The 25,971-nt window shown below is 41.8% G+C and overlaps 1 protein-coding gene across 1 annotated transcript in view; it reads left to right on the top strand.

Annotated features, from left to right (window-relative positions):
- The window catches only part of LOC126251538 (axotactin), a 611,191-nt gene that overhangs the window by 407,880 nt on the left and 177,340 nt on the right, over window positions 1–25,971 (top strand). The window contains exons 21-22 of the mRNA XM_049952046.1: window positions 2,691–2,938; window positions 14,972–15,250. Of these exons, the coding sequence (XP_049808003.1) occupies window positions 2,691–2,938; window positions 14,972–15,250 (527 nt within the window). The remainder of the gene's footprint in view (window positions 1–2,690; window positions 2,939–14,971; window positions 15,251–25,971) is intronic.

The raw sequence follows: 25,971 nt of genomic DNA, 5'->3' as shown, positions 1-25,971 counted from the left end.
CCGCCACTTCCCAGCAAATTAGGGACACTGTTGCTCCTGGGGTATCGGCGAGGACCATTCGCAACCGTCTCCATGAAGCTGGGCTACGGTCCCGCACACCGTTAGGCCGTCTTCCGCTCACGCCCCAACATCGTGCAGCCCGCCTCCAGTGGTGTCGCGACAGGCGTGAATGGAGGGACGAATGGAGACGTGTCGTCTTCAGCGATGAGAGTCGCTTCTGCCTTGGTGCCAATGATGGTCGTATGCGTGTTTGGCGCCGTGCAGGTGAGCGCCACAATCAGGACTGCATACGACCGAGGCACACAGGGCCAACACCCGGCATCATGGTGTGGGGAGCGATCTCCTACACTGGCCGTACACCACTGGTGATCGTCGAGGGGACACTGAATAGTGCACGGTAGATCCAAACCGTCATCGAACCCATCGTTCTACCATTCCTAGACCGGCAAGGGAACTTGCTGTTCCAACAGGACAATGCACGTCCGCATGTATCCCGTGCCACCCAACGTGCTCTAGAAGGTGTAAGTCAACTACCCTGGCCAGCAAGATCTCCGGATCTGTCCCCCATTGAGCATGTTTGGGACTGGATGAAGCGTCGTCTCACGCGGTCTGCACGTCCAGCACGAACGCTGGTCCAACTGAGGCGCCAGGTGGAAATGGCATGGCAAGCCGTTCCACAGGACTACATCCAGCATCTCTACGATCGTCTCCATGGGAGAATAGCAGCCTGCATTGCTGCGAAAGGTGGATATACACTGTACTAGTGCCGACATTGTGCATGCTCTGTTGCCCGTGTCTATGTGCCTGTGGTTCTGTCAGTGTGATCATGTGATGTATCTGACCCCAGGAATGTGTCAATAAAGTTTCCCCTTCCTAGGACAATGAATTCACGGTGTTCTTATTTCAATTTCCAGGAGTGTAGAAAACCTAAATTTAAAAGTAAGCTGGGAAGTACATTCCATTCTATTGAAGAATTTTTGTTTGGAATCTTTAAACTTCTTTAGTGCAAAAGTGTTGCAATTTTTACTTGTGTTTGTTAAACAAAATATTGTTTTCTTTTATGTGAACCCCCATGTAAATTGCCAGCATGCTCCCATATTTAAATTTCAGTAAGTTAATATTCTGTAAACTAAGTCACCCATCTTCATTATGATGTATTGTACAAATGTGGAACATGTAACTAATTAAATAAGTAATTGTATCAAAAGGAAAATTCAGTTGAGAAAACTACAAAATTATGAGACAGAATTGCTAGCTACTATGTATCTTCAAGTGACAAATGATTAGTTCTGCTGACACAGACATATAAAAGTGCGTAATAGTATTGTTGTGTCAGGGCCTATTACCATATTTGCCAGTATACAAGACAAACCAGCATAAAAGATATACCCCACTTTTTAAGACCCTTTTTTATATCTAGACAATATAAACAGGAAAAACTGCTTACCTTTTAATATTTTTCCTCAAAATCCATCCTCAGAGCTGGAGAAAGGAATATGTGAAGCCACCATGTCAGGATCTAAATCCTCATGCAATAAATTATCCTCTATAACATCCAGTGTGTTACTGATTCCATACTCCTTAAATGATTGAATCACTCTTTCAGTTTTTATAGAGCCCTATGAAGCTTTGACCCACTCACAAATTTGAGAAATGCTATGTCTCTTCCTCCTTCCTGATGATATAGTTTCAAAATCTGTAGATTATATCCATCTGCTCCACTCTTCCTCCATATGTCCCTTGAATGGTCTGTTGATACATACATTTAAATGTTGAAATAAACAGATTAGCCCTCCTGGAATTACAGCTATCTGAGTCTTCAATTCATTCAGTCTATTTTTAACATCTATTCAATGAGAACGAAACTGATCCCATACTAAAAGGGAGGCTTCTTCAGTAGGCTTCCAGGTTGCCTAGACCAAATTTTATCTGTCCACAACCGTATTCCTCCTCCATCCATCCCACCTTTATTGTGTACATGGACAAATACTCTTTGGCAATTGTTCCATAGAAACATGGCCACATGACCACAGTCTCTGGCTGCTGAGCCCAGAGACTGTGGTCGTGTGTGTGTGTGTGTGTGTGTGTGTGTGTGTGCGTGTGTGCGTGTGTGTGTGTGTGTGTGTGTGTGTGTGTGTGTGTATGGCATGGCTGTCTGTACTGTGCGGCTGCCTCAAGTTGAATGAGCGTGCAGCTGCCTCAGCACAGAGTCTGGCCCCCTCCATGCCGGATGTGACGTAGCGGCTGACGCCGCTGCTGATAAGAGAGCGCGGCAGCCAATCAGCGCGCGGCCGTGGGCGTCACCCAACCGGAAGGACCCTTTAGCAGCGGATTGCGCTTAGTAAGAACTAGAGCGCGATCCTCCGCAGCAGCCTCGCCAGCGACAGCGATACTGTAGTTCAAGGTCAGCCGCCTGACGTAGCTGCAGTGGCTAAGTAAAGACAGCCATGTCTGCGTGTGTGTGTGTGTGTGTGTGTGTGTGTGTGTGTGTGTGTGTGTGTGTGTGTGTGTGTTGTCTATTACCGACAAAGGTCTTGTTGGCCAAACGCTCACTTTCTGATAGTCTTTTTCTTATGCCTATCTGTGACTCAGCATCATCACTATATGGTGAGTAGCAACTATCCTTTTTATAATATTGTTACATTCCACACAGGACTTTCCATTTAAAAAAGTATTTTCTTCTTTTTTAGAGACCTTTTGAAAATGAGCACTGTCAAGCAAGGCCTCATAGGATGCTTCCGAGGCTTAGTCGTCAATGGTGAAGTTCTGGATATATATTCCTACATGAGTGTCCATTTGTCTGAAATAATAAAAGACTGTAAGCCATCTTGTGTTCCAAATCCATGCAAGAATGGTGCACAATGTAAGGAGCTTTGGAGTACATTTCAATGCATCTGTGAAAATCCTTGGGCTCATCGTGGTCCTCTGTGTGAAACTAGTAAGTACCCTAGGGAAAATGATTACAATGCTTCAATTTGAACTCTCAAAACATTATGAAACCATTTTCTATTTTCTGATGATATTAATAAGTGTGTGATACCATAATAGTATACAACTAATTTTCATCAGTGTATACTTTTGAGTGCATGCACGTGTGCCCCCCCCCCCCCCCCCCACACACACACACATTCACTGTCCCAGCCCAGTTCTTGGCTCACCGTTCAGTTAAGTTGACTGTGACTGTTATAGGGTGCCATGTTCTTGCGCATCACAATAAGTAGAAAGTAGTTCATGTGCTTACGGAAAGCCAAAATAGAAGTACAGAGAAAGAAATGGATGGGCAGTGTGAGTGTAGAATGTAAATTATGCATACAATATTTCATTCCATAATGAAAGGAAACCATGTGGAAAAATTACCAAGATAACACACAATTGTGAATGGAATATAAACAGTGAAATGAGTAAACCCATTGACTTATCAGACAGAGAAGAGATTCATCTTCTTTTATGTTCCTTCTTATCAACTACTCAAAGCCTCCTCTGAGAGGTAAATGGTTTTCCTTAAGCATTGTGTTTATGTTCTACCCAGGGTTTTCATTACTGTACCATGTGATTTTAATTGAAGTTGTCTCTCTGTTCCATTGATGAATATTTTAATACACGTTTACCAAGTATTCTCATAATTTAAGTAGTTCATGGTGTCAGATGATATAGTAATCATCTAATAGGTAAAATCTTCATCATTTAATATATGAAATGATGTTTCACCCTAGAGTTGGGGAAGGGATGTACAAAGGCAGTGACATATCAGCATATCTTTTTAATGGTAGAAGGAATTTCTACGAAAATTGGCTATGTAGAGAAATTTTCTTGACAGTAAGATACCCTTATCTTTCCTATGGCTGAGGGTTTTGGGTGGAAGGGGTACCATAAAAGCATAAATCATGAATGCTTGGAGTAATTTCAACCAAATTTGGTATATAGAAGACTCGTTGTCTGTATAAAAATACTGTGGGAGTAAGATATGATTACAGTCACTAAGGGTTGGGGTAACAACAAGAAGGGATGACATGTAGAAGCATCTGAAAATGGCCTGTTGGTATTTCATTTCTTTAAGTAGTTGACTTGGAATACTTTAAAAGTGTGAAGCACAATCTATCTCTTATTTGCACTGTTCAGTGCATCACCCACATTGTATGGATGAGCACTACAGTGAGCCAATAATTTTGCCAGCATGTTTTGGGGGCCATGCCATGCCATGCCACATGGCTTGATACCACAAATACATTTAATGTCCTCTGTAGAGCTGAATGGAGTAAAACAGTGGAGAATCAGTCAGTTGCCTGTGACAGTTCTTCTTCTCAAAATAATAGTTTCTGACAGAACTACAAGTTTCCTCAGAATTCGGAGGTACGTTTCTAAAGATATAAAAGAAATATGTGTACAAATATGTTAAATGTCTCTGGTATCTACATATGAGTGAAATATATTGGAAGTATTAAACATGGGCAAAGCTGCAGGCTGAAAGCTAGTTACAAATATCATTATATTAAAAAGACACAATGCTACTTACCGTAAAGAAGATGTATCATTTTTGACATATCTCTTGTATGATAAACAGTAATCTGCCATTTCCTACAATGTTAATATTCATACCTGGAGTTTGCATTGTTTGATTATATTAAAAGGCCTATTTTAGGTGTGCTAGCTTGCTTATAACATATCATTCACTAGGTACAATAGTTTAGCAGCTATGGGAGCACGCTGAAAAGTAATGCCTTGAAATTTTTTATGTGAAACTTCTTAAATCTTGTTAAATAAAACAAATGTTATCAACATCCTACATCTTTATTCTTCATGTCTACATATCTATTTCTCAACTTAGTCACTCTGATGATGAGCATATTTATCTCTACAAGAGAAAAGCTTGTTGCTATCGTCGCTGTAGAATATTTGATTTTGTTGACAGAGCCACAACCTCACCTCTGTTTGCATCACTTCATCACTATTAAAGCAAAATCCACAAAGGTGTTCTTTAAGTTTTGAAAATAGTTGAAAATCACATGGTGCCAAGTCGGGATTTCATGATCCATGACAGTGGATCCAAAGTGTCAGATTGTAGGAGATGTTGCAGCACTCACATGTGATCTGGCATTGTGATGCTGAAGGAGATGGTACTCCATGTGTGAACAAACTTATCAGATTCAATACTCAAGGAGCCATGAACTAGAGCCACAGTAACCCAACCATTACCATGTGCACTAGCATCAGCATTAGTAAGTGTAAATTCAGTACTCATCCACAAAACACTGAAGGACCATGAAGAATAACTTACCCACCTACTCCGCTCATCATAGTTATAGATATATTATCAATAGCTTTATACACTGTAAGACACAAACGCCTTCTCCTAAAATAACGCAACATAACTATTCCGTGTCGATGCTGCTGCATGTGCGGCTGCTCGACGCCTGATGCCATCTTACCAGAAATGTCACTTATATAGCTGCCAGTTATCAGACCGCAACTTCCAGCCGCCAGTAGCTATCTAGTTCCAGTCCAGGAGCAATAGCGTGTGCGATGCTAAGTAAAACCAGTAGAGTCATGCTAGAATGCCCAGTGGGCAACGCAAAGTACCTAGAACACCGCACGTGGTAAACTAGCTTACCAAAGATATATATCTTAGCAAATGGCAGCAAATGAATTTGTGTGTATATATATATATATATATATATATATATATATATATATATATATATATATATATATAGACACACACACTGGCTGTGTGTATTGCAGTTGTGTTTCTGTGTGTGGCGCGTGACCTTGAGTGGGACTTAGCCGCTGAGCGAGGCAGCGAGTGTGCGAGAGAGAGCGCTGTGGAGTGTGTGAGAGAGAGCGCAACACGGGCCCTAGTATTACTAGGCCCGTGTTGCTGGAAAATCAAACTTATCACCGGAAGTGGTTGCGCAATTGGCGTGCTGGCGCTGCACGCACGGGTGGGGGGCAGGAAGTACATCCTGTTCTGAGGCAGCTGCAGGCTCATTCGACTCGAGGCAGCCACACGAAGCACACAGCCATGCCTTACCGTCGCAGAAGATAATGTGCACTCCCAGAGAACCCAGAGTGCATCCCAGAGTGCCCCAGAGGGCTACAACACTAAGAAGAATCGCTTCTCGGCTTTTGGCAACATCAATGTGTAGTCTTCTTTATTAACAATAATACAAATTAATAACCTAACATAAATGCCTAAACATGATTTTTGGGCAACACGGGCCTAGTAATACTAGGGCCCGTGTTGTTGCCCATTGGCTCTGAGCACTATGGGACTCAACTGCTGTGGTCATAAGTCCCCTAGAACTTAGAACTACTTAAACCTAACTAACCTAAGGACAGCACACAACACCCAGCCATCACGAGGCAGAGAAAATCCCTGACCCCGCCGGGAATCGAACCCGGGAACCCGGGGGTGGGAAGCGAGAACGCTACCGCACGACCACGAGATGCGGGCTGTTGCCCATTGACACGTCTCTTAAGAACAGTCACTTAACACGGAAGCTACTGCGTAACCACAACAGGAAGTTGCGCAATCCTTATCTGATCTTTGATTTTCCAGCAACATGGGCTAAGTAAATATATATAGCGGTGCCGGAGGCGCTCAGCCAGCGCTGAATACTCTAAGTCCGTCTCTCTTAAAATAACGTCATTTTCTCAAAGAACAAATAAAATGAATAAGATAAAGATTAATGTTTTATTATATATATATATATATATATATATATATATATATATATATATATATATATATATATATATACTTTTACTAATGTCTGCTCGTGTCTGTGTATGTGCGGATGGATATGTGTGTGTGTGCGAGTGTATACCTGTCCTTTTTTCCCCCAAGGTAAGTCTTTCCGCTCCCGGGATTGGAATGACTCCTTACCCTCTCCCTTAAAACCCACATCCTTTCATCTTTCCCTCTCCTTCCCTCTTTCCTGATGAAGCAACCATTGGTTGCGAAAGCTAGAATTTTGTGTGTATGTTTGTGTTTGTTTGTGTGTCTGTCGACCTGCCAGCACTTTCATTTGGTAAGTCACATCATCTTTGTTTTTAGATATATATCTGGAACCACAACACCCTAATTCAGTAGTTAACCTTTCCTCCAAACCTCTCTCCCAATCCGAAACCTCTGTCCTATCCAAAGGCCTCACCTTCAGCCCCACTCCCAGATTCAACCAAACAGGCCTCGTCAAAGATTTACTGTCCTACACTCGTACTCTCTGCTGGAAGTATCACTTTGCCATGAAGAAAAATGATCCTAATCCTACTCCTAATGATCCAACTCCCCAAGACACTATCCAAATTGAACCCTGCCTGGAACAGTTCCGTCCTCCATCACAGCGGGACCCACCTCCTCTTCCTCAAAATCACCCTCTCCAAACCTTCCAGGAATTTCTGACTTCCAGCCTTGCATCTCAATCCTTCTCAAAAAACCTTAATCCTACTCCCAACATCACCATTGCTGAAGCCCAAGCTATCTGTGATCTGAAGACTGACCGATCCATCGTCATTCTTCCGGCGGACAAGGGTTCCACGACCGTGGTACTTGATCGTCGGGAGTATGTGGCTGAGGGACTGCGTCAGCTTTCAGGCAACACCACATACAAAGTGTACCAAGGTAATCCCATTCCTGATGTCCAGGCAGAGCTTCAAGGAATCCTCAGAACCTTAGGCCCCCTACAAAACCTTTCACCTGACTCCATCAACCTCCTGACCCCACCGACACCCCGCACCCCTACCTTCTACCTTCTTCCCAAAATTCATAAACCCAACCATCCCGGCCGCCCCATTGTAGCTGGTTACCAAGCCCCCACTGAGCGTATCTCTGCCTACGTAGATCAACACCTTCAACCCATTACATGCAGTCTCCCATCCTTCATCAAAGACACCAACCACTTTCTCGAACGCCTGGAGTCCTTACCCAATCTGTTACCCCCGGAAACCATCCTTGTAACCATTGATGCCACTTCCTTATAAACAAATATTCCACACGTCCAGGGCCTCGCTGCGATGGAGCACTTCCTTTCACGCCGATCACCTGCCACCCTACCTAAAACCTCTTTCCTCATTACCTTAGCCAGCTTCATCCTGACCCACAACTTCTTCACTTTTGGAGGCCAGACATACCAACACTTAAAGGGAACAGCCATGGGTACCAGGATGGCCCCCTCGTATGCCAACCTACTCATGGGTAACTTAGAGGAAGCCTTCTTGGTTACCCAGGCCTGCAAACCCAAAGTTTGGTACAGATTTATTGATGACATCTTCATGATCTGGACTCACAGTGAAGAAGAACTCCAGAATTTCCTCTCCAACCTCAACTCCTTTGGTTCCATCAGATTCACCTGGTCCTACTCCAAATCCCATGCCACTTTCCTTGACGTTGACCTCCATCTGGCCAATGGCCAGCTTCACACGTCCGTCCACATCAAACCCACCAACAATCAACAGTACCTCCATTATGACAGCTACCACCCATTCCACATCAAACGGACCCTTCCCTACAGCCTAGGTCTTCGTGGCAAACGAATCTGCTCCAGTCCAGAATCCCTGAACCATTACACCAACAACCTGAAAACAGCTTTCGCATCCCGCAACTACCCTCCCGACCTGGTACAGAAGCAAATAACCAGAGCCACTTCCTCATCCCCTCAAACCCAGAACCTCCCACAGAAGAACCACAAAAGTGCCCCACTTGTGACAGGATACTTTCCGGGACTGGATCAGACTCTGAATGTTGCTCTCCAGCAGGGATACGACTTCCTCAAATCCTGCCCTGAAATGAGATCCATCCTTCATGAAATCCTCCCCACTCCACCCAGAGTGTCTTTCCGCCGTCCACTTAACCTTCGTAACCTGTTAGTTCATCCCTATGAAATCCCCAAACCACCTTCCCTACCCTCTGGCTCCTACCCTTGTAACTGCCCCCACTGTAAAACCTGTCCCATGCACCCTCCCACCACCACCTACTCCAGTCCTGTAACCCGGAAGGTGTACACAATCAAAGGCAGAGCCACGTGTGAAAGCACCCACGTGATTTATCAACTGACCTGCCTACACTGTAAAGCTTTCTATGTGGGAATGACCAGCAACAAACTGTCCATTCGCATGAATAGACACAGGCAGACAGTGTTTGTTGGTAATGAGGATCACCCTGTGGCTAAACATGCCTTGGTGCACGGCCAGCACATCTTGGCACAGTGTTACACCGTCCGGGTTATCTGGATACTTCCCACTAACACCAACCTGTCAGAACTCCGGAGATGGGAACTTGCCCTTCAGTATATCCTCTCCTCTCGTTAACCGCCAGGCCTCAACCTCCGCTAATTTCAAGTTGCCGCTGCTCATACCTCACCTGTCTTTCAACATCTTTGCCTCTGTACTTCCACCTCGACTGACATCTCTGCCCAAACTCTTTGCCTTTACAAATGTCTGCTCGTGTCTGTGTATGTGCGGATGGATATGTGTGTGTGTGTGCGCGAGTGTATACCTGTCCTTTTTTCCCCCAAGGTAAGTCTTTCCGCTCCCGGGATTGGAATGACTCCTTACCCTCCCCCTTAAAACCCACATCCTTTCATCTTTCCCTCTCCTTCCCTCTTTCCTGACGAAGCAACCGTTGGTTGCGAAAGCTGGAATTTTGTGTGTATGTTTGTGTTTGTTTGTGTGTCTGTCGACCTGCCAGCACTTTCATTTGGTAAGTCACCTCGTCAGGAAAGAGGGAAGGAGAGGGAAAGACGAAAGGATGTGGGTTTTAAGGGAGAGGGTAAGGAGTCATTCCAATCCCGGGAGCGGAAAGACTTACCTTAGGGGGAAAAAAGGACGGGTATACACTTGCGCGCACACACACACATATCCATCCACACATATACAGACACAAGCAGACATATTCAGTGAATATGTCTGCTTGTGTCTGTATATGTGTGGATGGATATGTGTTTGTGTGCAAGTGTATACCCGTCCTTTTTTCCCCCTAAGGTAAGTCTTTCCGCTCCCGGGATTGGAATGACTCCTTACCCTCTCCCTTAAAACCCACATCCTTTCATCCTTCCCTCTCCTTCCCTCTTTCCTGATGAAGCAACCGGGGGTTGTGAAAGCTCGAAATTTTGTGTGTGTGTTTTTTATTGTGCCTATCTACCAGCGCTTTCCTGTTTGGTAAGTCATGGAATCTCTGTTTTTAATATATTTTTCCCATGTGGAATGTTTCTAAGAAAGTGATGAGACTTACCAAACAAAAGCGCTGGCAGGTCGATAGACACACAAACAAACACAGACATACACACAAAATTCTGGCTTTCGCAACAAACGGTTGCTTCGTCAGGAAAGAGGGAAGGAGAGGGAAAGATGAAAGGAAGTGGGTTTTAAGGGAGAGGGTAAGGAGTCATTCCAATCCCGGGAGCGGAAAGACTTACCTTAGGGGGAAAAAAGGACGGGTATACACTCGCACACACACACATATCCATCCGCATATACACAGACACAAGCAGACATTTGTAAAGGCAAAGAGTTTGGGCAGAGATGTCAGTCGAGGCGGAAGTACAGAGGCAAAGGTGATGTTGAAAGACAGGTGAGGTACGAGCGGCGGCAAATAGAAATTGGAGATTAGCGGAGATTGAGGCCTGGCGGATAGCGAGAAGAGAGGATATGCTGAAGGGCAAGTTCCCACCTCCGGAGTTCTGACAGGTTGGTGTTAGTGGGAAGTATCCAGATAACCCGGACGGTGTAACACTGTGCCAAGATGTGCTGGCCGTGCACCAAGGCATGTTTAGCCACAGGGTGATCCTCGTTACCAACAAACACTGTCTGCCTGTGTCCATTCATGCGAATGGACAGTTTGTTGCTGGTCATTCCCACATAGAAGGCTTCACAGTGTAGGCAGGTCAGTTGGTAAATCACGTGGGTGCTTTCACACGTGGCTCTGCCTTTGATCGTGTACACCTTCCGGGTTACAGGACTGGAGTAGGTGGTGGTGGGAGGGTGCATGGGACAGGTTTTACACCGGGGGCGGTTACAAGGGTAGGAGCCAGAGGGTAGGGAAGGTGGTTTGGGGAATTCATAGGGATGAACTAAGAGGTTACGAAGGTTAGGTGGACGGCGGAAAGACACTCCTTCCCTCTTTCCTGACGAAGCAACCGTTTGTTGCGAAAGCTAGAATTTTGTGTGTATGTTTGTGTTTGTTTGTGTGTCTATCGACCTGCCAGCGCTTTTGTTTGGTAAGTCTCATCACTTTCTTTCTTTTTAGATATATTTTTTCCACGTGGAATGTTTCCCTCTGTTATATATATATATATATATATATATATATATATATATATATATATATATCAAGCTTTCGCAACCCATGGTTGCTTCATCAGGAAACAGGGAAGGAGATGGAAAGACGAAAGGATGTGGGTTTTAAGGGAGAGGGTAAGGAGTCATTCCAATCCCGGGAGCAGAAAGACTTACCTTAGGGGGAAAAAAGGACAGGTATACACTCGCGCGCACACACACACATATCCATCCGCACATATACAGACACAAGCAGACATATGTAAAGGTTACATATGTCTGCTTGTGTCTGTATGTGTGTGGATGGATATGTGTGTTTGTGCGTGAGCTTGAATTTTGTGTGTGTGTTTGTGTTTGTTTGTGTCTCTATCAACATACCAACACTTTCGTTTGGTAAGTTACATTATCTTTGTTTTTAGATATATTTTTCCCACTTGGAATGTTTCCCTTTATTTATATATATATAAACCAAAGATGGAAGCACAGCTCCCCTCCCCCCCCCCCCCCCCCCCATTGCCACGGCTCCCCCCTCTGAGATGTCAGTGTCTGTTGGTATATCAGTATCTGGATGACTTGGGATGGGTCATTTGCCATGACCCAATAGGTTTCTTTTTTGCTGTTGTGATTTTTTTTTTAATTTTCTCATGAAAAGGACATGTACTTTATTTCAGTTTCTATAGTAATGTGTCACATCAACAACAACTTAACAACTTCAATCTTGGCACAATTCAGTGCACCTTTAATCCATATGGACACAGAGCCTGATTCATTTACTTTACTATGATTGCATGTCCTAAGAACCAGCAGCATTGTAGACATATAGTAAAATGAACCAAGATCTCTCTTATAAGCTTCACATATCTGAAATCTATAATGAGCAGTAACTTCTCAGTTGTTAAAAGTCTCCAGCCCTGATACAGTCTCCACTTCACCACCATGAACTAGAGCCACAGAAACCCAACCATTACCATGTGCACTGGCATCAGCATTAGTACGCATTAAATTCAGTACACATCCGCAAAACACTGAAGGACCATGATGAATAACTTGTGCGCCTACTCTGCTCTTCATAGTAATAGATATATTATCAATAGCTTTATACACTGTAAGGCATGAACACCTTCTCCTCCTAAAATAACACGACATAACTAGTCTGTGTCAATGCTGCTGCACGTGCGGCTGCTCGATGACTGATGACGTCTTACCAGAAACATCACTTATGTAGCTGCCAGTTATCAGACTGCAACTTCCGCCACCAGTAATGAGCCAAGTCCTTTATCTGCTTCTGGTCCAGGAGCAATAGCACGCGTGACGCTAAGTAAAACTATAATGAGGAGGTGGTGGCCCAGGTACCATCGAGTGATGGCAAAGAGGATAATCGTTCGTCACACTTATCAGATGATTACTAGATATCCATATATTCCCAAGCCAGCGGCTTTGGGTGTGACAAAATTTAGACACAGCTGCCTTCAAATTTTTAAATATGGTTGTAGCTTTAGTGATCTTATTTTTGTTCCACTGCCTCTTATCAACTAATTACTAATGCTGATGCTAGTGCACATGGTAATGGTTGGGTTATTGTGGCTCTAGTTCATGGTAGTGAAGTGGAGACTGTATCAGGGTTGGAGACTTTTAACAGCTGAGAAGTTATTGGTTATCATACATTTCAGACCAGATGTGGCTTGAATTCAAGGAAATAATAGAAGCAGCAATTGAGAGATTTATACCAAATAAATTAACAAATGATGGAGCTGATCCACCTTGGTACACAAAATGACTCAGAACACAGTTGCAGAAACAACGAAACAAACATGCCAAATTTAAACAGATGCAAAATCCCCAAGATTGGAGATCCTTTACAGAAGCTCGAAATTTAGTGTGATCCTTTACAGAAGCTTGAAATTTAATGCTGACTTCAATATGAGATGCTTATAACAGTTTCCAAAATGAAACTTTGTCTTGAAACCTGATAGAAAATCCAAAGAGATTCTGGTCATATGTGAAGTATGTTAGCAGCAAGGCCCGTTTGTGTACCCTTGATGACTGCACGACATGAAGCTTTATGCCTCACCTTGCCCTGGACTATTGATTGGAAACATGTTGCCTGGTCAGATGAGTCTCATTTCAAATTGTATCGAGTGGATGGATGTGTAAAGGTATGAAGACAATCTCATGAATCCATGGACCCTGCATGTCAGCAGGGAGTGTTCAAGCTTCTAGAGGCTCTGTAATGGTGTGGGGTATGTGCAGTTTGAGTGATATGGGATGCCCGATATGTCTATATGCTACTCTAAGAGGTGACATGTATGTAAGCATTCTGTCTGATCACCTGCATCCATTCATGTCCAATCTGCATTCTGACGGATTTTGGCAATTCCAGCAGGACAGTACAACACCCCACATGTCCAGAATTGATACAGTATGGCTCCAGGAACACTCTTCTGAGTTTAAACACTTCTGCTGGCCACCGATCTCCCCAGACATGAACATTATTGAGCAAATCTGGGATGCCTTGCAACGTGTTATTCAGAAGAGCTCTCCACCCCCTCATACTCTTATGGATTTATGGAGAGCCTTTCGGGACTCATGGTGTCAATTCCCTCCAGAACTACTTCAGATATTATTGGAGTCCATGCCAAATTGTGTTGCAGCATTCTGTGTGCTCGCAGGGTGCCTACATGAGGTATACAAGTTTCTTTGGCTCTTCAGTGTATTGCTCTATACAAACAGAACCATCCAGTATAAGTTCACAGGCCATTTTAAAATGTCTTTGTCATGATGAATGTGTAAGCAAACATGTATTTTATTTAGCAATATCGTAGCCATTCACATGTTGTGGTATGACAGTCAGTCATGCCAGTCTAAGAGCACATGCTGTCACTTAAGTCTCAATTTATTTATTTGTGCCATGAGTAACATATATGTAGCAGTAAAGAATCCATCTCAGCTGCTTTGGTTTAAAAATGCAGTTTCCAGTCTATAAATGTAAATGTGGTTTACATTTTGCTTGCATGTTCATTCTGACAAACACCCTCAAGACAATCCCTGTTGAATGAAACGGGCTGATTGTTGTTGTAAATAATAACATAGGAGAGTCTTAGCAGCGAGGTGGATTCCGTTATAGGGAATCCATGTTTCAGTGTCCAGATGGCTGTAGTACCTAAAAAAATTGGTTATTTTTTTAACCCTTAACTGTTGTCTTAGTAACAATATGAATTAAGGTAGACTGCTACTCACCATATATAGGAGACATTGAGTGAGAGACAGGCACATTTAAGTACATTTAAAAGTAGACTAAGCTATTGGACGTGGTTGTTCTTCAGCAGTCTGTCCTAATTCAAATTATTTTTATTCCATTTATATTTTCCATTACCCATTGGGTTTGTATATTTCATTATAGTTTTGTTCTTCAGCAGAGATTCAGTACATATATAAATGAAAACTGACTTTTAGCATAATATTATTTGTAACTTTGGGATTAATGCATGCTTCATACATTAACATCCATCTATGGAATATGGAACATTCAATAAAGAAGACTGAAAATCAGTACAAGTACACATCAAAGTAAATTTTCTTATTTATACAGCTACACTTTTCCTTCTGTTAATAAGAAGTTGGCTCTGTTTAGATACTTAAGGACAATATATGTTTCATCTGTCTGGCTTCATTTTTTAGTTACCACTTTGCTGTTTCCTTTCAGATATAAATGTAAATGGACTCACATTTGTGACTAAGGAATCTTATTTTAAAAGAAATTACCTGCAAACAACACCAGATGATGATTACAAAAAGATTTTTACGTCAGTACTTACAAAGAGTTTTCTCATAAATCTGAGGACATATGACAAAAATTCACTTGTGCTCTATGCTAATGACCATTTAAATAATTTTGTCCACTTACACATTGAGAATGGCTCATTTGTGGTATTTATGTTCAACTCAGACAATGTAATTCAAAATATAACTGTGGAATATCCTGGTAAGTAAGCTGCTACTTCTGTTTCGTAGCTAAATATTTATTTTACTTAATAGAACACTGAAATGCCGTCCAGTACTTATTTTCAGGAGATGCAATGTTTAGTGTTACCAACAGACACTCCTTCCCTGGAGGTGTCATTTAAATTGTTGCATGGTATTGATTATTTTACAGTTTCATTATCATGATTATTTATTAATTTATATTTAATTACAGATAATGTTGACACTTAATGTGGCAGTTTTAGGTGGGGAGTATTTTGGAATATAGTTGCCTAAGATATCAATAGAGGCTGGGCCTGAACTACTAATTTTATTGCACTACCAACATCAGTTAGCAGTTGCACTGTAGCCATTACTGAATGCTTTCTTTTGACTGCACATTGCTCATTGTTTTATTTTCTTATTTTGAAAAGAGTGAAGAGACCGATCTTGATTTTTCACAGGGTTCAAATATGACACTCACAGCACTAGAAAGAATCAGCAATCCCTATGATAAATGTCAGTTCTGCTTTTGCAGAATCACAGAACATGGATGTAGGCTGTCAGTCCTGCAAGAGGGAGGTGGAGCTTGATCTTTAGCACCACTCCTCTCCCTTCAGAAGGTCTACATTCTCATGTGTTTACACTCAAGGCTGACTGTCGTGATATGGTGTCCACACCCTACCTCCTACCTTTGACATGATAAAAACAACAAAACAACAACAATATCTTCTCTCTCTCCCTCTCTCTCTCTCTCTCTCTCTCTCTCTCTCTCCCTCTCTCACTCTCTCACTCTCTCCCTCTCCCCCCCCCCCCCTCTCTCTCTCTCACACACACACACACACACACCTACTTACTCACTCGCTCACACTACATATTGCCCTTCCTTCTCCTCTCTACATGTGAGTTTTTTTGTTGTTTCTTGTGGGGTTAATTATTATTATCTCATTGTTAACTGCAATCCAGTATAAGTTAAGATAGTAATTTAATAGATAGTTGTGAGCCTACTGATGTAAACTGTCAGAATGAGCTACTAACCAACATATGTAATTGATGCCATAACTTGATCATACAATGAAAGCGCTACTATTCATTTACAGTAAATCCTTTTGCCCAGTTTAACCATTAAATCAGTAGTATGTCTAAAAGTCAACAGTATTTCCTCTATCTGTAGGTTCTGTGCTTTATAATACTTTTTTCACTTTTAAATTCAATAACATATTGTATATTATTCTTGTTAGTATTTTGTTATTGTTACTGCTAGTAGTAGTACCACCAAAACATGGTTTAACACCAAGTAATGGATCCACCATATTTGCTTACTTTAAGTGTCATTACAATAGATAAGAAGTATTACAACAACAATGAAGCTATGGCAGGTGGTACTACTTAAGTTACAAACACATATATGTCGCAAGCTCCACCGCAGAAGAAGGTGGAACATCTTTTATGTTGCTCAAGACAGAGTACCTATATGTTGTGTGTAACACACTTTATCTACTAGGTAATAGCACAGAGAGATACGAAATAAAAAAAAAAAAAAACATTATGAACACTAACATTCAGTGTCTCCAGTTTCTTCATCTCCGGCAGAAAAGGAAAGATGGTTTAAGCAAACGAGACAATGTAGTAACTAAGTACTACAGTCACTGAAGGAAAAACAATAAGATATTAACATACAACTTTATTTGCACTTTTTCCTGAAATATGAGCTTTCTAGTTCAGTTTTATGAAGTAATTCACTCTTCTGAGGTTTAATACATGAACTTTTATCTAATTGTTACTAGAAATTCCACAGAAAGCAAATTTGTCTTTCTGGTAAACATAAATATTGATTAGAAAATATTATATTCACTACAATCACTATAAGAATCCATCAACAACAGTGGCATGATATGTACTTTGGCATTCTCATTATACATGTTGCTTTAGATATACCTTATAGGAACTTAGATAAGGTCAGCTATAACAGTGAACTTTCCATTATCAGGAGAAAACAATCTCAATGTCGGAATGTCACTTGTGTAAATTGACAAGAAATGCTACTATTGGGAAGGTATCACAACTAAACAATTTTGTCTAAAAAGTTTTTTGTTTGTTTTGTGCTGTTTCAGTGATACCAAAAAATTCTCCCTGCCAGGAATTATGCCATCCCACTCAATCAGACTGGGTGCAAACTGTAATTTGCATTTCCCACTGCTATTTCAATCACTCAAGTCTAATAAGAGGCATTTTGGTTGTACATTGGCAAAAATTTCTGGGTGGTCTTCAGTCTTTGTATGCCAATCATTTAGTAATGACATTTTCTAATGATGAGGCATTTGATATGCTTATAGTGCTCAGAGAATGACACAAGAATTGCCTACAACAAATTGGTTTTATTTTATGCAGGCTGATACGAAGATTGTCCAGACAAGTTGCAACATGTTTTTTGGCAATTGGCCAACTGACTCATAGTCATAATAAACAAATCGGAAGATTTGATAGAAGTGCATAATTATATTCATGGTGCAATAAAATCTCAAACCACATTTTTTCTACTCAGATAATATAATGGAACTTCGGGGCAAGCAGTAGTATTGACTAGAGAATTTTCCATGGTTTATATCCATATCACTTCATTATTTTTGTTGAATTTGAAGCAAAGTTGATTTATAGACGGGAATCACATTCAGCACATGGTTAACAAACCAAAAATTGGACTACATGATTGTCATACTGTGAACATGAAGGAACTTTCAAATCTAATAACAGGTTAAATATCCACAATGCTGCCTATTGGTCTGGAAAGCACCCTCAGTGTTTGTCAGCAAGACAACCAGCAGGTGTGGAGCATTAAATGCAGACCAATACACTGTGTTTCTCTAACTGCATTGACAGAATTACTAAAAAAAATGTTCCATCTGGTTGTTAATGTGGTTGTAGCAAGACAGGTGCCCAGCACATTTACCTTGGTGGCCAGGTGGTCCATAAATAATTTTTTTCTTGGATGATGAATTGGGAGATTTTGATAAGTCAATCCACAATCAGTATCAGTGGGGCTAATCCCAGTTCATTCACAACAAGAGGTACACACAAGATGCTTCTCAGAAACAGTGCAACTATCTTAAGTCCATGCCATATCAGAGACACCCCTCTGACAATATGAACACTTTAGCCAAACCAAAACTACACTTGCTGCACACCTCACAGATTGCATCACAACTGACTCAGGCAGGCCCTGACTTGTCTTATATGCTGGATCCTGGCATGGTATCTTTAGAGGATGCTCCTGATGACAAACACACTCTGGGCAGTGGCACCACAATGGTCATCAGTAATGCTGCATCAGCTATTCAGTTTCCACAGTGAAATTGGATGGCACTACTGTATCCCCACTTCCCCACTCCCCTACCCCACACCTCACCACCTCTAGCGACAACTGTCACAGGATAAGGTGAAGGTAGTGCATGGCCCAGAGGAGTTGCCACCAGAAAGGCAATGTGTTGATGCCCACAGGTGTTACAGTGGAAGATCTAGGCATGATGAGGCTCAAAGGAAGATGCACCAGTCACCATTGGACTGGAGAGCTCACTGGGAGTGGAGAAGCAGGTGGCTGCTGACCAGAATGGAAGAGATGACATTGATTTCAGTGGTGCTGCAGAATATGTCTATACACACAAGATGGATGGAGATAGGCCTGCAGATGCAGGTTGGGTGATGCCTGAATGATACTAGTGTTATAATAAATCCCATTAGAGAGAAAACAACAGAAAGGAAGGTAAATCGTATTTTACAAAGAATTATAAAGTGCTTCTCAGAAAATGGCCACTCCCTAAATTTTGAAAAAAAAAAAAAAAAAAAAAAAAAAGAAAAAGACATTTTCAGTTCTTACAACAAATAATCAAATCAACAATTGATGTAGCACATGTGCAGAAGTCAGTAAATAGGGTAGAATGTTCCAATATTTAGGTGTACATACTGATGAAACTTTTCCTGTAAGAAGCACATTACTGTGCTTCTCAAACAGTTAAGTTCAGCTACTTTTGCCCTTCATATAATGGCTAACCTTGGAAACAAACAAATCAACCTCCTGACATATTTTCTATATTTCCACCCAATAATGTCTTACAAAATAATTTTCTGGGGTAACACAAAACTTAGGCAGAAAATATTGATTCACCTCCTGGATCCGTACTCACAACTTTTGATGCTGCTTTCCTGTACACTAACATCGCTCATGCTTATGGTGTTGCTGCTATTGAATACTACCATTCCCAACATCCTTCAGACTCCAAACCCTCTGTGTCTTTCTCGTACACCTTACTAACATTATCCTAACACACAAATACTTTCCCTTTGAATGGAAGGTATACAAACAATTCCACGTTACAGCCATGAGCACCCACGTGGCACACTCCTATGCCAATCCGTTTATGGGCCATTTGGAGGAAACCTTCCTAGCCTCACACAACCCTAAACCTCTCATCTGGTTCAGGTTCACTGATGATATCTTCATGATTTGGACTAGACATCCTATCCTCGATCCTTCACAACCTCAATACCTACTCTCCTATCTGCTTAAAATGGTCCTCCTCAACCCAGTGTGTCAGCTTCCAGAACATTGACCTCCTCCTCTCTGATGGTTCCATCCACACTTCTGTCCACATTAAACCCACCAATCAAAAACAGTACCTGCATTTTGACAGCTGTCATCCCTTCCACACCAAAAAATCCCTCTCATACAGCCTGGGCACCTGAGGACAGTGTATCTGCAGTGCCAAGAGCTCCCTTGCCCAGTATGCTCAAGGTCTCACCAAGGCCTCGACAGACAGGCACTATCCCCCAGATTTAGTCTGCTAACAAATTTCCCATGTCATTTCCCCACACAACCCCAGTCCTCCCACAACATCCAAGAATCAGCTACAAAGGAGTGCCCCCCTTCATCACCCATTACCACTCTGGACTGTAACAACTGAACCATATCATTCATCAAGGCCTTGTTTTTCTGTCATCATGCCCTGAAATGAGGGACATCCTACAAAAGATACTTCCCACACTTCCTAAAGTATGGTTCCATTGCCCACCCAACCTCCACAATATCCTAGTTGATTACTTTGTCAATCCCGATTCCAACCCCTCGTCATGGGAATCATACCCCTGTGGCACACCCAGTTGCAAGACCTGTCCAATGCACCCACCCAGCACTTCATATTCCAGTGCTGTCACAAGTTTATCCTATCCCATCAGAGGCAGGGCCACATGTGAAAGCAGCCATGTCATATATAACAGCTCTGCTGAAATCATTGCACAGCTTTTTGTATTGATATGACTTGGTATGACTATCAACCAGATGGTATGACTATCAGTTAGCTATCCACCAGAATGAATGGTCACTGCCAAACTGTGGCTAAGAGCAAAGTAGACCACTCTGCAGCACAACATGCAGCGGAACATAACATGCTTTGTTTCAATGGCTGCTTCACAACCCAGGCCATCTGGATTCTCCTCTCCACCACCAACTTTACTGAACTCCACTCCAAAAATTATCCCAGCCTCAACATAAGGTAATCTACTGTCCCACACCCTCCACCCAGCAGTTCCAGCCACCTCTTTCCTATCACCCCCTCTCTGTTCACATCCCCTCACCCTCATTGTATGCTGCTCTCTTCCAACATATCCACTCATCAATCCCCCTCCCTGCTCCTCTCCTCCCCCCGCCCACTCCTCCTGCCACACCTGCCCTGGATAACGCTGTTTTCATACTATTTCCTGCAAATATGATGTCATTTTGATGTCCCTTGCAGTATCGACAACTGCAGTAACTGCTGACGAATTTGTTAGCGTTCGATGTGGGCCTTTCTTACATGGATAATGGCTCACCCATGTCATTACTGACAGAAATATGCCAATCAAAAGAAGTGCCACTGGTTTGCAGGAAATCTTACTAGATAAGTGTTATGTACAAAATATTTGTGACAAGGAAGAACATGAATGTAATTGCTCATCGTTTCACTTGCAGGAATTTAGGTTTCCCTCTGAGGTTCCTGCCTAAGCACACGCTAAGAAATCGCCACGTTTGGAAGTAAACAGCCAAATCTTTGTGAGAAGGAAGAAAATGAATTTTATTGCTCCTCATTTCAGTCACAGCACTTACAGCAGTCCTCTTAGGTTCCTGTTTAACCACATAGTAAGAAATCGCCACATACTTGAAAATAAAGAGCCAAATATTTGTGAGGAGGATGAATATGAATGTTACTGCTCCTCATTTCACTTGCAGCTATTTAGGGAAGGGGAAGAAAGGAAACGAAAGGAAGGAACTAATGATATCAGCTGCATTGAGACTTTATGCGGAATCAGCAGCGATGAGTGAAAATGTGGGATTATGGCTTGGCAGGGATATTATCAATATAGGCCCCACATTTGTGACAAACACTGTGTCCGGGTAGAGTAGTGGATGACACAACTACTTAGTAAGCAGGAGATCCTGGATTTGAGTCTCAGCTCAGCACAAATTTTTGCTCGGCACCTCTGATTCTGCATGAAGTCCCAATGCAGCTGATATCACTAATTCCTTTCCCTTTCTTCCACCTCCCATTACATAGTATGTATCACAGTTGTGCATTCCACATGGTGTCTGTTCTTTCAGATATATCCAGAAGAACAGACACAACGCATTCATATAACTGATTTTCCTCAATGAGCATTTAATCCACAATCTTCACTGCAGATGCATATTTACATTTGACCCCCAGTGGAAATCTAAAATTAGCAAACATGGAGGACATGGATGGGTACTGTGGATAGGTGGCATTAGATGGGATTGTGGGTTGGCCAGGTGGCATACCAAGATAGACTGCACACTTGCAATAAACATTGTGTCTGTGTGATGCAGTGCTTAACACAACTGCCTAATAAGTAGGAGATTCCAGGTTCAAATCCCAGTCTGACACACATGTTCACTCATTGCCATTGATTCAGCATAAAGTCCCAATGCAGCTGATATCATTAGTTCCTTCCTTTTCCTTTTCTTTCTCCCCCCTCTACCTTCAGTTACATATTAGGTATCATAGCTGTGGATTCTGCATGGTGTCTGTTGTTTTGGACACCACACATTCATATAATTGATTCACCTTGATGGGCATTTAATCCATAACCTTCCACGTGCTTGCACATTTACATTTGACCTCCAGCAGGAATCTAAAAACAGCAAGCATGGTGGATATGGATAGGGACTGTGCATAGGTGGTGCTGGGAGCGAGTGTTGGTTAGCTGGGGAGCTTACCAAGATAGTCCACACATTCACAATAAACACTTTGTCTGAGTGGTGCACTGGTTAACACAACTGCTTAATAAGCAGGAGTCCTACATTGAGTCCCAGTCAGTCACATATTTTCACTCGTTATCACTGATTCTGCATAAAGTCCCAGTGCAGCTGATATTATTAGTTCCTTTCCTTTTCTTTCATTTTCTTTCTTCCCCCTCCATCTTCAATTACATAATGTGATTTTTGTCTCGGGTCTCAGTTATCATATTGTCTCTTGAAGACTTATATTTTTGATGGGCTATTTACTGACATTTAATGATAAGGGTGACGTACTTGTGATAAATTTTCAATGTGCTGTTGTCTTGAACCATCATACTGAAAGTTGTTATACGAAAAAGTTTTATATATGCCAAATGAATAAGGTGTCTGTCAGATCGATTGTGAACAACACAGTCTAGAATGTAGTCAGTATTGCATGTGATGTCAGAATGACTTTACATTTGCAGGAAGTGTTGTGAGATGAGTGTTACCCCCATCTCCCCACACCACAGTGTCCTGATATTGTGCTTCCCAACCCATGCCAGACTGCTACTTTTGTTCAGCATGACAGTTGCAGCTGCCAGAGACAGCAATCATGTATGCACAAGGTGGACCTGCTTGTGTGAATGTGTATGTGTTTTCTGTTCAGAAGGCTTTTGCTAAAAGCTAAATGTGTAACAGTCTTTTCATTGTGCCTGTTTGCAACTCAACATGTCATTTTTATAGTGAGTAGCAATCTATCTTTTCCTAATATTGCTTTTGCTGAAAAATGTTGTAAATATAATAAAGAAAATATTCTAAACATCTCAAGTTCCACTGGCTTCATTAAAGGCTACAAGTTCTGTGTTAGATGTTCCTGTTTGGGATTTCCTGACAAGAACATGGCATTTTGTTTTTTCTGTTTTGAAAATTTGACAAGCCAAAAAATATAACTCAGTCAATGACAGTAAACATGCCACTCTTCATGTTGTTCATTAAATGATGAAAAGGCTGTAAACATGGATGACATCTGAGATGTTTCTGCTACATCTACATCTACATCCGCATTGTATGATGGGGGTGCACGGGGGAGGATACGAAATACGACTACTAGTTCACTTGCAAATAGAGTGAGGGAAAAATCACTATCTATAAGCTCCCATACAGAACGTCCTCAAGAATACTTCAGCAAAACTGATGTTCAGGATATTGGTCTTTAATTATGCAGGTCCATTCTTTTACCCTTCTTGTATACAGGAGTCACCTGCACTTTCTTCCAGTCAGTTGGGACTTGGCCCTAGACAAGAGATTCATAATAAATGCAAGTTAAGTAAGGGGCCAATGCCATAGGGTACTCTCTGTAATACTGAATTGGGATTCCATTTGGCCCTGGCCTTCTCTACACTAGGGATGCCTATTCTTATGTCCTAAGTACGGGAGTCTGTGTGACAGTCAAAACGATGGTATGTTTGTACGATCCTCCTGTGTGAATGATTTCTGAAATGCTGTCTTCTGTTGCTGCACCAGACTGGTCAATGAGTGACTGAATAGAAGCCTCTGATTTGCTTAGTGATTTTACTTATGACCAAAATTTTCTCAGGTTCTCAGTGAGATCTTTCACCAAGGTATGTTGATGGAAGTTACTGTATGTTTCATGAATTGATCTTCTTGCTGACAGATGAATTTCTACTAACTTTAGCCTGTTAACACTGTATTGTTTTTTTAACTGAGAGTGCACCAATCTCTGTTCCCTTAGCATTTTCTGAATTTGATTATTAAACCATGCTGTTAATTAACTTGAATTTACCTGGGCCTGCTATCCATGTGCAGGTAACTTCTCAGTCAGGTTAAATATTGACCTTGATAGACACAATATTTTTGTTGACATAATGAACACCTCCCACCCACCCCCCACCCCTCCTATGCTGTCTAATCTGTATTTTTGATACTTATTCCATGCCTTGCTAAGTATCCTAGAGCTATGTACTTCAGTTTTCAGCCAGCTCTCACTTCTAAGAATAATTTGAGCATGACAAATTTCCTGGAGGACAATGAGTTTAGGAACAGGGTTATGAATACATTGACAATTTACTGTTAAAATTTTGTCGGTCAAAGTGCCTTTCCTTTGAATGTTTTCTGATTTTCCTCGCTGTGAATCGGGGGGAAAAAGAAAGTACTCCACTATCCAAGAAGCTGCTTCCTTTATGTAATGGACCCCTGACTTAATTTGATTTGATTTGATTTTTTATTGGTCCAGTTTTATCACACAGCACAAATTGTACAATTGATTTTGGACAGGTCAAAGATAAGTTACAATAATACATGTTGTTGTTGTGGTCTTCAGTCCTGAGACTGGTTTGATGCAGCTCTCCATGCTACTCTATCCTGTGCAAGCTGCTTCATCTCCCAGTACCTACTGCAACCTACATCCTTCTGAATCTGCTTAGTGTATTCATCTCTTGGTCTCCCTCTACGATTTTTACCCTCCACGCTGCCCTCCAATACTAAATTGGTGATCCCTTGATGCCTCAGAACATGTCCTACCAACCGATCCCATCTTCTGGTCAAGTTGTGCCACAAACTTCTCTTCTCCCCAATCCTATTCAGTACTTCCTCATTAGTTATGTGATCTACCCATCTAATCTTCAGCATTCTTCTGTAGCACCACATTTCAAAAGCTTCTATTCTCTTCTTGTCCAAACTATTTATCGTCCATGTTTCACTTCCATACATGGCTACACTCCATACAAATACTTTCAGAAATGACTTCCTGACACTTAAATCTATACTCGATGTTAACAAATTTCTCTTCTTCAGAAACAATTTCCTTGCCATTGCCAGTCTACATTTTATATCCTCTCTACTTCGACCATCATCAGTTATTTTGCTCCCCAAATAGCTAAACTCCTTTACTACTTTAAGTGTCTCATTTCCTAATCTAATTCCATCAGCATCACCCGACTTAATTCGACTACATTCCATTATCCTCGTTTTGCTTTTGTTGATGTTCATCTTATATCCTCCTTTCAAGACACTGTCCATTCCATTCAACTGCTCTTCCAAGTCCTTTGCTGTCTCTGACAGAATTACAGTGTCATCGGAGAACCTCAAAGTTTTTATTTCTTCTCCATGGATTTTAATACCTACTCAGAATTTTTCTTTTGTTTCCTTTACTGCTTGCTCAATATACAGATTGAATAACATTGGGGAGAGGCTACAACCCTGCCTTACTCCCTTCCCAAACACTGCTTCCCTTTCATGTCCCTCAACTCTTATAACTGCCATCTGGTTTCTGTACAAATTGTAAATAGCCTTTCGCTCCCTGTATTTTACCCCTGCCACCTTTAGAATTTGAAAGAGAGTATTCCAGTCAACATTGTCAAAAGCTTTCTCTAAGTCTACAAATGCTAGAAATGTAGGTTTGCCTTTCCTTAATCTTTCTTCTAAGCTAAGTCGTAAGGTCAGTATTGCCTCACGTG

The sequence above is a fragment of the Schistocerca nitens genome, chromosome 4, assembly GCF_023898315.1.
Source record: "Schistocerca nitens isolate TAMUIC-IGC-003100 chromosome 4, iqSchNite1.1, whole genome shotgun sequence".
Taxonomy (NCBI): Eukaryota; Metazoa; Arthropoda; class Insecta; order Orthoptera; family Acrididae; genus Schistocerca; species Schistocerca nitens.
Note: the sequence above shows the minus strand (reverse complement) of the source record. Positions and strands in the feature narration are given on the sequence as shown.